This window comes from Onychostoma macrolepis, chromosome 04, assembly GCF_012432095.1.
Source record: "Onychostoma macrolepis isolate SWU-2019 chromosome 04, ASM1243209v1, whole genome shotgun sequence".
NCBI lineage: Eukaryota > Metazoa > Chordata > Actinopteri > Cypriniformes > Cyprinidae > Onychostoma > Onychostoma macrolepis.
This window is the reverse complement of record NC_081158.1, coordinates 32086210-32102946: the sequence shown is the minus strand read 5'-3', so window position 1 is coordinate 32102946 and position 16737 is coordinate 32086210. Positions and strand designations below refer to the sequence as shown.

At 32.8% G+C, this 16737-nt stretch overlaps 2 protein-coding genes across 4 annotated transcripts in view; one reads left to right on the top strand and one right to left on the bottom strand.

The window, feature by feature from the left end:
• The first annotated feature begins 945 nt into the window (after window positions 1-945).
• Window positions 946-3056, top strand: LOC131539661 (cytochrome c oxidase assembly factor 6 homolog). 2 transcript variants are annotated; one of them, XM_058774335.1, is made up of 3 exons: window positions 946-1099; window positions 1266-1424; window positions 2811-3056. In XM_058774335.1, the coding sequence occupies exons 2-3, from the start codon at window positions 1281-1283 to the stop codon at window positions 2904-2906; spliced, it is 240 nt and encodes a 79-aa protein (XP_058630318.1). In that variant the 5' UTR covers window positions 946-1099; window positions 1266-1280; the 3' UTR covers window positions 2907-3056. The 2 variants fall into 2 exon arrangements, with proteins under 2 accessions (XP_058630318.1, XP_058630317.1); XM_058774334.1 differs by having other exon boundaries at window positions 946-1143.
• Window positions 3046-16737, bottom strand: part of slc13a4 (solute carrier family 13 member 4) — a 24144-nt gene continuing 10452 nt past the window's right edge. For both annotated transcript variants that reach the window (XM_058774332.1, XM_058774330.1), the window contains 15 exons: window positions 13908-14036; window positions 12004-12140; window positions 11663-11838; window positions 11525-11585; window positions 11419-11449; window positions 10380-10454; window positions 10106-10293; window positions 7946-8065; window positions 7769-7870; window positions 7560-7661; window positions 6954-7060; window positions 6663-6793; window positions 5719-5880; window positions 5209-5346; window positions 3046-3799 (listed from right to left, as the gene is read on the bottom strand). In XM_058774332.1, the coding sequence (XP_058630315.1) occupies window positions 3662-3799; window positions 5209-5346; window positions 5719-5880; window positions 6663-6793; window positions 6954-7060; window positions 7560-7661; window positions 7769-7870; window positions 7946-8065; window positions 10106-10293; window positions 10380-10454; window positions 11419-11449; window positions 11525-11585; window positions 11663-11838; window positions 12004-12140; window positions 13908-14036 (1797 nt within the window). In that variant the 3' untranslated portion in view covers window positions 3046-3661. The remainder of the gene's footprint in view (window positions 3800-5208; window positions 5347-5718; window positions 5881-6662; window positions 6794-6953; window positions 7061-7559; window positions 7662-7768; window positions 7871-7945; window positions 8066-10105; window positions 10294-10379; window positions 10455-11418; window positions 11450-11524; window positions 11586-11662; window positions 11839-12003; window positions 12141-13907; window positions 14037-16737) is intronic.

Here is a 16737-nt window from a genome sequence, read left to right as displayed (position 1 = left end):
ACATGATCTCTTACAGTCTGATTATTTCATTCAACAGATTCTCATCTTTTTCACTGGAATCCTCTGGGATCTGAAGGTCTGTTGTTGATTGGTTATTAGAGGAAGAATACAATCTTTGAAATGGCTGAGGGTTTATCAGAGAGCTCAAATGTTTGTGCTCGTCTTTCTCTTTAATATTCAGCCCTGAACAATGACCGCTCTCTGTCTCACTTTCACTAGTATTCCCACACAATTAATTGCTGTTTGTTAATGGCCGCGATGAGTCACTGAGATCAGGAGCACGAGGAGGAACTTATGAATAGAGCAGCAAAAACAACTTTCTTTCTTATCAAAGGCATAAAAACTGAAAAGCCTCAGAAGATGGTTATTCATTCAGAGGCAAACATCTTGTTTTCTATTACTTTCTGTCTTATATCCTTGAATTTAGACTACTGTGGCATCAACAGACACTTGAGTAACTCTGGAGCCAGTAATGAGGGCCAGCATTACAAAAAAATCAATGGGCAAATGTAAAAAAAAAAAAAACGTCTCAGTCTAATAACAAGAGCGATTTTTCAAAATTTTTCACTTATTTCAAATGGCCAGATATTATTTTTTCTTGCCACCATGTGAAAACAACAAGCAAATGACAACAAAAAACTTAGTATCATAGTTAAAAACAAAACAAAAAAAACCCATATAGATTATTTTTATATATGTCTGTATAGTTGTTATTATTTTTTTCAGTTTTAGTTATAGTGTACATTAAAATGAGAAATTAAAGTTTTTTAATATTTTATTTCATTTTATTTTAGTTAACGTTTATTTTATTTCAAGCATCTCATTTTTAATGGTTTTAATTCACACACATATATATATATATATATATATATATATATATAACATTTCGCAACAATAAATTAAACTAAAATGGTTCAAGTGCCTCATCTAGCGGTCACTGAATGAATTACTTTTTACGCAATCGCTTGCGTCATCAGAAGGCGACTTCCTACATGCTGAACGCGTCCTTGGGACTCTTTGCACTTTAGAATATGACTTATTAACACTTATTAGCTTAATAACTATTACAGAAAGTACATGAAGTGATGAGCCGTCTTTGGTAAGCGCTCAGAATATTATTCTTTCACAGAGCTGGACTGTCAGGTAAATAATAAGAAATTTGTTACTGTCTGTCAGTATACTAATAAGTAAACACGTTAATTTTATTAATGTTATTGACATGTAGACTCATGATTCTATTGCGGTTGTTGTTGACAAACCTGCAGACTGACTGAGGAGAGATGAGCGCTCCTAACGCCAGTGAACGCAAAGCCTGCTGGGGCGCCAAAGACGAGCTCTGGAAGTGTCTAGATGTCCATCAGGACCAAACATCTATCTGTGAGAAACACCAGCGAGAGTTTGAAGCCAAGTGTCCTGCCCAGTGGGTCAGTCTTGGTCTATAGTCCTGAGTGCAGCTCGTGTCCTGCATCTTTTGACATTGATATGAATCTCTGACACCTGCTTGCAGTTTGAATGCATTTGCAGCAGCTGTCATGCATAATTGAGATTTCTTGGAGCTTCCTTACTGGGTTATTTAAGTATTTTATTGAAAATGAAACCAAAGAATCAAATTTATGTTCCCATGCTTCAAAATAGCATGCAATATTTACTAATAAGTGCAATTATATTCCACTCTGAATGTAGAAGTAGTACACTTTACAGAAAAGCATGCTTTAAAATAATATATTTAAATGTGAACTGAATGTAATGCTTTTGAACACTTAATTGCATGTTATTTCTAATAAAATATATTAGAATTTAACATATTAGCTTTTTTTGACCCACCTAAGTAGGACTTCAATACATCTTTATATATGTAATTACATATGTCATTAATGCATTAATTTTGTGCATTTAAATATATTTGTAATTGCACGTTTGTAATGATGAAGTTGCAAGTTAGTACATTTAAAATATATTTAAATGTAATATCATATAAGAGGCTGTGGATAAAATTAAACATTATAATCAAACAAGTGTACTTCTTTAAAGCATGACAAAATATTACATAATTTTAAATGTCGTTTTAAATACCAAAAAAATGAAATGCTTTAAAAATGATAAATGATTTTAAAATCTCATTTATAATATAATATATAGTTTATATAAGTAAAATAAATTTAGTTTGATAAAGAATTGTAATCAAATATATTTACATTTTTAGCTGATTCAGACTTTCATGTTTAGTAAGTTTTTCAAAACATCGTCAAAAATCCAGCTATTTTATTTATTTATTTTATTCTATTTTTTTCAACATGAATAGGCTCTGTTTTCACAATATATTTGATATAATATAATACTCTAATGTAATGTATATGTAATAGCATTAAGAAAAATATTTTTAGTCACTTGTGTATAGTTTTTAGTTAAAATAATGTTTTATTGTCTTAATATTTTCCACCTTTTAAAGTGATTAACAAAAAAAAAAAAAAAACCTTTAATACAAACTACTGTCTCTCTCTGACCTTTGTCTTTTTCTTAGTTTTTTTCAAGTTTTGTTACATTTATCAGCATCTTAAAATGTCAACTGTGTTACAGTGATTATGTATAATAAACAACTGATCACGCAAGTGTCTCTCTTTAAGTACACTTAAGTGGTCTTTTATTTTAGTAATATGTTATTTACAAGAACAGTGTTTTAAAAATATACTTTTAAGATTTGAAGTACACTACAAATGCACATTTCATACAGTTCTGCACACTTTTTTAGCAATATTCTGTTGACTTTATCAGTGAATAAATTGTTGTGATTGTTTGTGATTCATTCGCAGGTGAAGTATTTCATGAAACGGAGGGACTTCTTGAAGTACAAGGAGAAAATACAAAACGAGGGTTACGAACCAACTGAAGGAGCGTCGAAATTATAGACATGGGAGGAAATGAAAACACTGGACTCTGGACTGGTTGTATGAAACATTGTGTTTTTGTCTCATCTCATAATTTATCTCAATGTGTCTGTGCTGTATGGAGATTCAATGTGATGTTTGAAATGCAAAATAAATAAAATGAATCAAAAATACAGTTTATTATGTTTTCAGAGATGTCAGGTGAAAGAAATCGATCACAGAACATATTACAACGATTCGCTGCCGACAGTAACAAAATGTTAGTTTCCTGTATGTACAATGATCAGCGGCACAGAGGTTTACTCAATTTATGATTGCGAGGATTTTTGTGTAACGTTTGAAACAATCTTCCATAACCAGACCACATGAGCTATGTAACATTTGGTAAGAGCATGTTAGATACTATGCGTGATTTCAGCCAGCGACTTCATCTGATGCACAGTCCCCCGCAAAGCTCTCAAGTAAATAACGCAAATGTATCGTGACATTTGTTAGACGTCAGAAAATAAAGCATACGGATGTGTTACATTCGGTGTGTTCACACAAACATCACTGATTGTGTTTTGTAGGCACGTAAACTTGGAAGGACGTTAATCTACATCTAATGCTTTGATATATAGAATGGTTTCCACCGATCGCGCCGTTCATTCAGTCCCAGTGAGCAGTTCTGCATCCTCCGACGGACGTCCTCTTACTCCACAGATATAAAAAATAAGGCCTTAATCACGTATATGTGCCTCCTTCAGTGTATATGCAATGTCCTCGATCAATCACGGCTACAAGCTGCCCGTGACGTTAGGCATCAGTGCCCAGGTGGGAAACTCGCTCAGGTGGAAGAGCGGCTCGCCCCACGTCATGATGGCCAACATCACCACAAAAACCCCGATCAGATTCACTCCAAAACCCGCCTTCACCTGAAAAACACGAGGAGACGATATAAGTGTGTTTGTCAGTCAGCAGTTATACCATTGTCACACATGAGCAAAAGAAAAATCACTATACAATTAATACTGTAAATGACCTGATTGTCCTGCCTCCCAGACTACAGTAATATACTGTATATGTCCCTAGTAAGTGGTTTTTACAAGAAGCATTAAATAAAACATACTGTATGTGTTAAATACCCAGTAATAATAAATAGATGATACAGACGTTTAATATGTATTAAAACAGACATTGTTTGAACACATCAACAAAAATCCAGCTATTTATATATTTTCCCTTTCTTTCATCATGAATGTGTTTTTCTTTTCTTTTTTTGGCCTATGTGTTTCCACAATATAAATGTTATAATATAATATAATTAATATAATGTTTAGATGATAGATTTTAATTCAAATAAGTTTAGCTTTAAAAATAATGAAATATTTAATAATCAAATATTTTCCCCTTTTAGCTGATGCAGACATTTAGTATGTTTTAAAATGAAAAGTGTTTCAAAACACATCATCAAAAGCCAGCTATTTTATTTATTTATTTTATTGTATTTCTGAATTGGCATTTTGGCCTTTCTTTTTCCACAATATAAATGTTATATATAAATAATTGTAATCAAATATTTTCTCCTTTTAGGTGATGTAGTTTTAGTTTGTTTTAAAATAAATATACAATAAATACATTTTTCAAAACACATAATCAAAAATCTAGCAATTATTTATTTGTTGTGCTTTTATTTGGCCTGTCCACCCCTCTGTTTCCATAATATAATATAATATAATTAATATAATATAATATAATCAATAAGATAGAACAGAAAAAAAATATTTTTAATTACGTTTATATATTGTCTTCTGAATACTTTCCCCTTTTTAAAGTAAATTTTTTAAAATTAAATTAAAAAATAAAATAAAATAAATAAATAAAAGTCTCTCTCTGACTTTTTTCTTTTTTCTATTCATTTTTTATCAAGTTTTGTTATATTTATTAGCATAAAATGTCATCTGTGTTAAAATGGCATTGTATAATGAACAACTGATAATTAAATTATTCTTTCAAATGAGCATCTTGTAGTTTTGCCATAGTAAAATTATACTCAAAGCTGAAGTCCTAGTTAATCCTAGCCCTGTTACCTTTCTGAAGGCCAAATTATGTGCTAAAATATATTAAATTGTTAATTCATTTAGCACAATTCATTTCTTTAACACTCAAGCACATTATTTGTCTGACATACTGTTTGAAATCATAAGGAGATGTACTTTTGGAAGTGGACCAGGCACCTGTTTCACCCTCAGTTTGCTTATGAAAAACAAATGATGCCCCGGCGTTCCTGGCGCAGCTGTGAGACAGGACGGAGTTGATATAACAGGCTAATGTTGTGTCATACCATGTCGCTGATCTGCACGTGTCCGTAGCTGAACACGATGGCGTTCGGCGGGTTTCCGACAGGCAGCATGACGCCGAAGGACACACACATGGTGGCGGGGATGAGTGTGTGCAGAGGGTTGATGTGCAGCGTCTCGGACTGTGAGGGACAGGAGACAATAATAACAATAACACCTCCATCTGTGTGTGTGTGTGTGTGTGTGTGTGTACCTGGTATTTATCACGTTATGGGGACCAAATGTCCCCACAAGGATAGTAATACCAGTCAATTTTGGACATTTTTTAGGTCCCCATGAAGAAACAAGCTTATAAATCACACAGAATTAAGTTTTTTGAAAATCTAAAAATGCAGAAAGTTTCCTGTAGGGGGTAGGTTTAGCTGTAAGGTTGGTGTAGGCCGATAGAAAATACAGTTTGCACAGTATTAAAACCATTACGCCAATGGAATGTCCCATAAAACATGGAAACACAGCATCTGTGTGTGTGTGTGTGTGTGTGTGTGTCAGCTGACCAGGGCTGAGAGGATGGGCAGGAACACTGTGAGCGTAGCCGGGTTGCTGGCGAACTCGGTGACAGCGGACACCAGGAGACAGGCCAGCAGCGTCACGGCCCATGGAGGAAGACCGCTCATCGGCTCCAGCTGCCGGCCGATCCACATGGACAGACCTGACACCTGACCAGAGACGTCACATCATTCACTCACAACTTAACGCATAGAAAAGATTCCGATGTTACATAAGAGTTCTGACTGATTTTCCACTGATTTTTGGAAATGCTACACATTACTTAATATTTTGCCTCTTATAGCTGACACTTTTATCCAAAGCTACTTGGAATATTACATATAAAATAAAATATTTATCCAATGAAACTTTGTTAGTTAACTTTGCAAAGAGTATTTGGGTCATATTACACTGTAATATTAAAATAAAATTATAAAATAAAATAAATATCGCATTAAAAATGATTTTGACTTTTAACTGACACTGTTATCCAATGCAACTTTGTTGGTGAATCTTGCAAAGAAATGTTTGATTCATGTTACATTGTAATGTTAAAAAAAAAAAATAATGAAAAAAATTAATTAAAAATAATAAAAACATAAACATTTAAAACATATCAGAAATTATATTTTTCATGAAGGAATAAAATAGTGATTTAAAATTCTGATTTAATATTTATTCATTTTATTAAAATGCTGTTTATTAAACAAGTATTTTCTATTTTTATTTCACCGATTCTCATTACTTGTGGACACAGATTTTTTCCCCCCATTAAATTCAGTATAATGTAGATTCAGTACAACAAATACTACCATGATGTATACTTTAATATATATATATATATATATATATATATATATATATTCATTCTTTCTAAAGAATATATATATATATATATATATATATATACTTTTACAATGTTTCTAATAATAGGCCTAATTTTAATGCTCACCTTGCATCCAGCAGCCAGTGCATATCCTCCTCCCACCAGAATAACAATCTCCCACGGCATCAGTCTCTGGAAGTCTTTCCATGTGATCATGGGGGCCAGAGGATCCTCTTCCTCCTCATCATCATCATCACCTGCACAGAGAACAGAGAGAGGAGCGGTTACCAGAGTCAGCCAGCAGGGGGCGAGAACATTCACCTTTCCTCTCATGTCCTGGACCCCAGTGAAGCGCTTGTACACTGGACCCTGCTGAGCGAACGCACGGCTGTACTGTAGCGCAGCGTGGGATCTGACCTTTGCTCTCGCTGGAGAACGCAGATGGCCAGGGCTTTCGAGCCGGGATGAGGAAGAGGAGGAATCCCAGCAGCACCGACACCGTGGCATCAGTCCTGTAGCCCTTCCTGCGGGACACAGGAGGTTTAGTCAGTCTTTCTTATCACGTGTGCATATGTTAGAGGATTTAGAAATGGAAATCAATTTTATTGACCGAGTAAGGGTTAACACAAGAGGTTCATGTTCATGTACTAAAATAAAATAAAATAAAATAAAATAATCATTATTTTTGACTGAGCTGACACAAGAGGTTCATGAACTTCTCAACCAACTTGAAATCTTACAAATAAAATAATTTTATCTCTCAGCTGACAATTTTATCCGGTGCAACTTTGCTGGTGAATGTAACCAAAATCTGTAATATCAAAAAAATAAATAAATAAAAAAATAAAATAAAATAGATTCAATATACACTATAAATATAAATAAATGTAAAAATTATTTAAACTTGTAGCTGACACTTTTATCCAATACAACTTTGCTGGTGAATAAAAAAAATAAATTAAATTAAATTAAATTAAATAATTTTTTTGACTGAGTAAGGGTTAACACAAGAGGTTGATGTACTTCTCAAACAGCGACGTCCAGCCGGGGACGAATCCTGGCTCCCTGGTGAACCAAAGTACAGTCATCAGAACGAAGAAGATGCCCGTCATGACTTCAGGATAGCTGTGCAGCAGAAAAAAAACATACATCAACACAACATCAAAGTAAAGTCTTAGTGAAAACAGAAAATCTCAGTTTCTGAACCACAGCAGAAGCTCAGACTCTTGTACCTGATGGGGCCGAGTTTCTGGTACTCCTCATGAATGCGCTTCTCGGACAGGATTTCTCGCCTGGTTTTGCGTTTCTTGCTAAGAGAGCAAGTCTCTCTGAAACTGTGAGGAGATAACAGCTTGAGTTCAGCTAGATCACAAATCATTTCAAGGTCAAAGTGTCTATTTTTCTCTTACTTGCATCCCAGAAAGAGAAAGTGCAGCCAGATCCAGGTGAGCATCAGCATGATCAGAGCGATCGGCAGACTGAAGATGAACCACGTGCCAAAGTTGATGACTTTCGCTTCTGGGTAACGACTGAAACAGACGTTTTATAGTAAAGCTTAGTGCTGCAAACACATAACAACTTCACTGTAAAAAAGTGTTTCTGCTTCCTTTAAATTTGAACTTTGGGCAACTTGAAATGTGAAACTGAGGTACATGACAGCTTGGATACTGGAGTTCCTCCAGCACTAAATTTTGATAGCTAACTGAAACATGAAAAATGATTTGTTTTTATAATTAATTTTATTATAAGTGCATTATTATGTCAATATATACATCTAATGTATAAAAAAACTATTAAAAAAAATGATATTAAAAAAAAACTTGGATTTGGATCACTGATTTAGAGTGTTTATATAATTAAATTAAAATGATTATTAAAGAAGTCAGTGCATTCTATTCTATTCTATTCTATTATCCCTATATACATCTAATGCATATTCCTGGTCTTATGGAGAATGTTTTCTCTGTTCAAATTATTCCAAATAATTTTTTTATTTTAATATTAAATAATATTAATATTAAAATTAAAATAAATATAAAGTAACATTAAATAAAAACTGCAGTCTGTAAGTTCTGCCTCTTTGTCGCCATCTATGTTTGATCATGTATGTCACCTCACCGGTGTGGATACTGTACTCAGGAATCACAGATTCTAGCCTGTGTCTTGGAATATATGACCCAAATAAGAATTTTCACCGTATATTGTCATCTGAACAAGAAAGTAAAGTAAGGAAAAAAGCATTACCATAAATCGCGCTACCAATGGTGATTAAATCTAACGATTGGTTAGCTCTTATCACATCAAACCGTGCAAATTATTATTATTGTTATACTTTATTCTCAAATTATTAATGTTAACAACATCAGCATTGCGTGACTATGAGTATAGTGTGTATTAGCGTGTAGATTTCAATTTCTGTACAGTCTAATCTCTAATTGTCATGCCATAAAAAGTCCCGTTTATATTTTTTCTAGTTAATATTTACTAAGAAAAGATGTTTTGCTCTGAAATATGTCACATTATGGAAGTAAAATGGGTTATGAATGCAGTTACACGTTGAATTTAAACAGGTTTATCAATAGCTCCTTTCACACTTTACCAACACGGCAAACACAAGTCATTAAAAACTTCATAATTTGATCTTTAAATATAATTAAAACACGTTCTGTCACATGAAAGCTAAATCTAAACTCAACGCCCTACGTTTGGGGTCAAACTGATTCCAGTGTGGAAGGAAAGGACAAGGTTCTGTTTACACAGCGTTCAAGAAAAGTCTCGAGAAGATACTGAGAGCCGGTCGATGTGGTGCAAGGTTTCTCGCTGACCCTATTTAAACCAATTAGCGCTTTACATTGATTATTTCTGGAATATGTGACCCTGGAGCACAAAACCAGTCTTAAGTCGCTGGGGTATATTTGTAGCAATAGCCAAAAATACATTGTATGGGTCAAAATTATAGATTTTTTTTAATGCCAAAAATCATTAGGATATTAAGTAAAGATCATGTTCCATGAAGATATTTTGTAAATTTCTTACTGTAAATGTATCAAAACTTAATTTGTGATCAGTAATATGCATTGCTAATAACTTCATTTGGACAACTTTAAAGGTTTTTTTGCACCCTCAGATTGCAGATTTTCAAATAGTTGTATCTCAGTCAAATATTGTCCGATCCTAACAAACCATACATCAATGGAAAGCTTATTCATTCAGATGACGTAAAAATCTCAATTTCGGTTTCGGTTTTGTCGTCCAGGGTCACATATGTCAGTGATAACAGCACTTGCAGCGAGCACAGACTAACAGCTGTGATATGTGAAAGAATGAAAGGAGCGTCAATACAAACCCCACTGACCCACTAAATGCTCGCTTTTCAGTGTAATTTATATCTTTACATCAGCAAAAGCAGGTCACAATATACAGTCACCTTTGCCCAAGAAAAGTTGCACAAAGGAAAGGGGTATTTTTCTGCGCTTAGCGTCAGGAAATGAGATTGAGCGGATTGAATCAGGTGCTTAAACAAATCCCAGTGTTTTCTGAATGCGGCTTTTATGGGACTGATAGCGTACTTGTTGAATTGCTCGGCGAAGATGAGGTTGGTGGAGGTGCCGGTGATGGTGATGAGGCCGCCGATGGTGGCTGCGTACGTGATGCTCAGAGACAGGCACTTGCAGATCATGTGGTCTCTGTTGGTGGGGTACTGCGAATCCCGCCGGATCTTGGGTTTCTTTGGCGGCGCAGGGATGCTGATTGGAGCCTATTTGGGAACAATTGGGAAAAGTGGTTTTAGAAATGTAAGAAGCAGACTGTGCTGAGTTATTGTCAGCTAGCTGATGGTCTCACCTCGGGCAGATATCCGTTTGATTCTTTACAAAACTCTGGACCGAAACCAGGCTTTAATGTCAGACCATTCAACTCCTAGAGTATGAAAAACACTTTTAAACAAACTTACCACGAAAAGTGTGTTCTTAAGCCATATCTTTATCTCTTTATATATATATATATATATATATATATATATATATTCTGAATGTTCCTAAAAGAAGATGTATTTACCTAGGAATCAATCGGACAATTTTCAGACAATGCATCTTAAAAATCTTGTTTTCAAAAGTATGATTAGAAATCTTATTTGCAAAAGTATGTATTTTAGAGTGACATTCCCAACTTAATTTTATTGATCGACACTAAAATTTAAAAGGTGACAAGAGATCATATTAATCTACTGATTGCATGAATCATGCAATTTACTCAAATATCTAAAGTATGTTATATTTTATGACAGTTGATGTTCTCTGTGTCTTGTTTACATTCATCTAAATTATAATTACAAAAAATAGCATGCTTACTATCACTTACATAAGTAGTCTAAATGAATCATTTCAAGGCAGTGTTATCTTAGTATTATTGAGATACTATTATAGTTTTTGAGATACTATTATAATATTTTTAATTAGATTTTATTTGTATATTTTCTGTGAATTTTAATTAAAGTTTTAGTAGCCTAATTAATTGAGCGTTTTGTCATTTTTATTAGTTTTTCTTTAAATATGTCAATATAATTTTTATTTAATTTATTTTAAGTTAAACTAAATGAAAATGAGAAAAGTTGCTTTGGCTATTAAGTTATTTATATTTTATTCTATTTCAGTTAACATTTATTTCATTTCAAGTAACAAAATGCTTTAAATGCTTTAGTTTTAGTAAGCTATAATAAGCTTTATAAATGCATTGAAATTATATTTATGAATATAAATTTTATTTCATTTTTATAAAGTTAAGTTTATAAAGTTTTTTCACTTGCAAAGCATAAACCCCCTTTATTTCTTGTTTTCTTTCGAATCATTTAGCAGGGTTGATAAAAGATAGGATTTAGTTTTACCTCACTCAGCATACAGACGTGATGTTTTTCGCTGCAAAACAAAGAGAAACTGCGATGAATAGGCTTGTTTAACAGATGTTGTCTGATACTGTTGACTGTATCTTACTTGTGTTTGCGGTCCAGCAGCTCAAGGTGATTCTTGCTCGATTCTTGGTTTTCCTCTTTGTCTGTCAAAGAACAAAACAATTCAAAAACACAGCTAATAATAAGCATAATGCATAATGAGACGGATGCTCTGCCTCACCGCTCTCCTCGTCCTGTGTGTCGACGGTCAGCGAGTCTTCGAGGGAGTCGGCCATGCCGGTGCAGATGAGCTGCTGCAGTACGGCTTCAGCGATGGGCATCACCATGGCCGTGGTGGACGTGTTGCTCAGCCACATGGAGAGAAACACCGTGCAGCACATGAAGCCCAACACCAGCCTACAACACAAGCAGAACACATGCAGCTCATGTGTGTGTGTGTGTGTGTGTGTGTGTGTGTGTGTGTGTGTGTGTGTGTGTGTGTGTGTGTGTGTGTGTGTGTGTGTGTGTGTGTGTGTGTGTGTGTGTGTGTGTGTGTGTGTGTTACACCTGCTGAATACATACATGCCAGGCTTGGCCCCGGCGATCATGACCATCCGCAGAGCGATGCGTTTATGCAGGTTCCACTTCTCAATGGAGGCAGCCAGACAGATCACCCCCATCAGCAATAGCGTGGTGTCCTTAAAATACTCAGACGCCACCTGCAAACACACACAGACATATTAGCTTACTTTTATCACATTTTCTTCTCACAACTTTCTGAACATTTCTAAAAAGTTATATAAATGTTAGGACAAAACATGTTCTTTTAGTAATGTTTATGGGACATTCTTATAACTTTAATACTATTCAATATACGTTCTCTAAGATCAGCTTTTTCAAAACGTCCCATTTGGACTTGATGAACATTCAAAGAAATGTTTTTGGAACCTTTAAATAACATTCTAATCAAATCTGGACATTTGAACGTTCTTAGAATATTTAAAAAACGTTTAAGTAATGTTATTTTTTTGAGTAAAAATAACGTTAGTGGAATGTTGTAAAAAGCATTTTTGTAACATTTAAATAACGTTCTAATCATGACATTTTCTTTAGAATATTATAAAACGTTCAAATAATGTTATATTTTGGATTAAAATCAATTATTAGAATGCTGCAAGAAATGTTTTTGTGACTTTTAAATAGCGTTCTAATCATGGCAAGAAAACTGCACATATTGACGTTTTAGAATATTTAAAAAACGATAAAATAACATTATATTTTGGGCAAAAAGACATTTTTGTAACCTTTAAATAATGCCATAATGACAACAAGAAAACGGGATATTTTAATGTTATTCGAACAGTAAACAAATTAACATTATATTTTGGGTAAACAAAGTTAGTAGAATGTTGTAAGAAACATTTTTGTAACCCTTTAAATAATATTCTAATCAAAACAAAAAAACATTTTAAAGCAATGTTCCTACATTTTTATAACCTAAATGTATTACCTGGGATGGCTCCTATTTGAGCTACCAAACATGCTTCTACTGTAAGTACATATAAGTCTTGTTTATGGGAACTTATTTTCTGACCTCTGCCCACCACATGCAGTTAAAGCCTTTACATCATTTCAACCCTGCAAAAAACTCTTTTCTTTTATTTATACTACCATTCAAAAACTCAGGATTGGTAAGTTTTTTTTTTTTTACGTTTTTGAAGTTTCTAATGCTGCCCAACATGCAGTAAACATAGTAAATATTGTGTGAAATATTATTACAATTTAAAATAACTGTTTTCCATCTGAATATATTTTAAAATGTAATCAATTACTATGATGCAAAGCTAAATTTTCATCATCATTACTTCAGTCTTCAGTGTCACATGATCCTTCAGAAATTATTCTAATATGCTTGAAAGTATTAAATCATATATATATATATATATATATATATATATATATATATATATATATATATATATATATCCAACCCAAAATCCCTGCAGTCTGCAAAAAGATTACGTAAAAAGGGGAATATTTGCCAAACATGATTACAGTATTTAAGATAACAGGTTGCTTTGTCAAGTTTGTCAATGGGATTTAGTCACATGATGCAGCATTTTCTTTTACATAATATCTTGGCAGTTTATGGACACGATAACAGGCTGGTGCAAATGAACGATCAGCAGCTCTTTGAGCTGTAAAACTCTCATGCTTGATGAAACAAAAACAAGATCACATTTTTTCACTCTTAAAACATCACCTATAGAAGCCTCATACCCTGAGGCTCAAAAGCTCATGAATATAACCAAGTCAGATATTTACGCCAGAAAACAGGTCATATATTATAAAAACCAGCTGTAGAAGCAATGCAAAGTCCTGCTATTTAAGTATGTTAAACATTTAACCTACAGTATTCCAGTTCTTTCCTGTTGCACAAAACATCCTACAGTACGCAGTGAAAGAGAACAGAGAGGTTTTCTCACCTCACTGGACTTGAGGACTCCAAACAGCGGGTAGAGGAAGGCCGGGACGAGCGCAGCAGCTCCCAGCGGCACGGCTTCAGATACCCAGTACACCGCTGTCACGATCAGGACATACGCACACGATGATTCCTACAGACACAGAACAGGTTTCATAATGTGACCTAAACACTTCTTTGATTCTGGATGGAATTACATTAGGCAATTCTGAGAGTCAAACCATGTTACAATAAATATTATTAATATTATTTTATTTATTTATAATTTAATTTAAACCAAATTGTTAAGGCCATGTTACATATACACAATATAAAAGCATATATGTGACCCTGGACCACAAAACCTGTCTTAAGTGTTAATTTTTCAAAATTGAGATTTATACATAATCTGAAAGCTGAATAAATAAGCTTTCAATTGATGTATGGTTTGTTAGGATCAGACAATATTTGGCCGAGATACAACTATTTGTAAATCTGGAATCTGAAGGTGCAAAAAAGTATTGAGAAAATCGGCTTTAAAGTTGTCCAAATGAAGTTCTTAGCAATGCATATTACTAATCAAAAATGAAGTTTTCATATATTTATGGTAAGAAATGTACAAAATATCTTCATGGTACATGATCTTTACTTAGTATCCTAATGATTTTTGGCATAAAAGAAAAATCGATAATTTTGAGCCATACAATATCTTTTTGGCTATTGCTACAAATATACCCCAGCGACTTAAGACTGGTTTTGTGCTCCAGGGTCACATATGCGTAATGTATTATACTGCATATTTTCACTGTGTAAAATATATTTTATATTATTTCATTTATTTATAATTACATTTTAACCACATTTTAAATATGAAAAGGTTCATTTTAAAATAAAAGGTCATTTTAAGGCCATGTTGCAATATATGCATCATTTATATGCATACATTATGCATCATTAATGTATGTGTGTGTGTGTGTGTGTGTGTGTGTGTGTGTGTGTAGAAATGCTATATTGCAATAGATAACCATATGCAGTATTAAAGTATATTGTATAATGCATAATGTATTATATTTATATAAACTATATACAAATAATAATTAAAAAAATGTATATACACACACACGCACACATATATATATATATATTAGTGCTGTCAAAAATTAATTGTGATTAATTACATTCAAAATAAAAGTTTTGTTTACATAATATATGTGTGTGTACTGTGTATATTTATTATGTATAAATACACACACATGCATGTATATATTTCAGAAAAATATGTTATGTTTATATATTAAATATATTTATATATAATATAAATTATATGAATATAAATATATATATATATATATATATATATATGTAAATACATGTAAATATTTTCCAAATATATACTGTATGTGTGTATTTATATATACATAATAAATATAAACAGTACACACACATATATTATGTATACAAAAATTTTTATTTTGGATGCGATTAATATATATATATAATTTTCATTTTATTTAAATGAACCATTTTTTAAAGGTTAACAGAACTTAGAGTCATGTTTATGACTTGCCACAGTATGCTTTTTGTACTGTCTGCACTGTTTTGTACTATGTGTACATCCAAGAAATAGTTAACAAGCCATTTTAAATTGAGTGCATTATAAACTGTGGCTATATGAAATATAGCAAGATCTGTTTTGAAGAAATCATTTGTATTTATGCAGTTGATCAGTAATAAAATCTTCTTAAATAATATAAAGAGCTGATTACATATACATCTACAAATATAAACTGGAGATTTGCATGTACCAGCCACCTCTAAAGTGCAAGAGGAAATCATTACTTTAACCAAATTATGACTTTAATTATGAACAAAACAGCAGGAAAGCATGTGCGTCAGTCCGCAAATCAGGACAAAAATCCAAATCCGGTTTGCCCTGCCAAATATTTGGACACTTCACGTGGGTCCAGCAAACAACAAATACAAAAATGATTTTAGCACATGTGAATCACCTCAGCCATGTGGAGCTTAGGCTGACTGAACGAGCATTTGTCAGGTGACTCATCTTTCATAATTAATCAGATTTTATAACAGGCCGAGCAAAGCAAAGTTAATACATGCTCACACATTCCAGACATTATAAATACATCAGGCTAATGAGGAGGATGTAGAGAAGCACAGATATTTTCATTTTTCTATTAATTGAGAATTTTCAGTAAATATTACATGAGGACTCGGTTTAATTTTCTGCACATCTGATTTGCTTTTTTAGTGCTATTTCTTCATACACTGAAAAACACTTTCAGTCAGAAATTGCTAACAGATTTAACCCCAAAAAACCCCGTAAATAAATAAATAAAAGTACAAAGGAATAAGATTGCAAGCATGAAAGTTTGTAGTAGAAAGGCTAAAATTTTATTTTCTTGTAAAATGTACTCCAATAATCTCATGATAATAAATCATTTTACACTGTTTTTAGCATTTTGCAATAAGATTCCATTTGTTTAAATTATATAACTATATTAGTTAACAACTACTAATGAAAAATGCATTTATTAATATTAGTTTACACTGATTCCAACATTTACTAATTAATACTAATTATTAAAATCAAATGTTTACCTGCTAATATTATTTAATAGACCTAACATGAACTTACAATGAACAGTTGTATTTTTATTAACTAACATTAACAATGATTAATAAACACTGTAAAAAAATATATATATTTTTCCAAAAATAAATAAAGATCAAGAGAGTAAAGAGTAGGTTTTGCAAGAAAATACTTTTTCAGATTTTCTACTTCCAAATTTCACGTTTAATTCAATATGTACTTGCCATTTCTTTGTAATTATTTG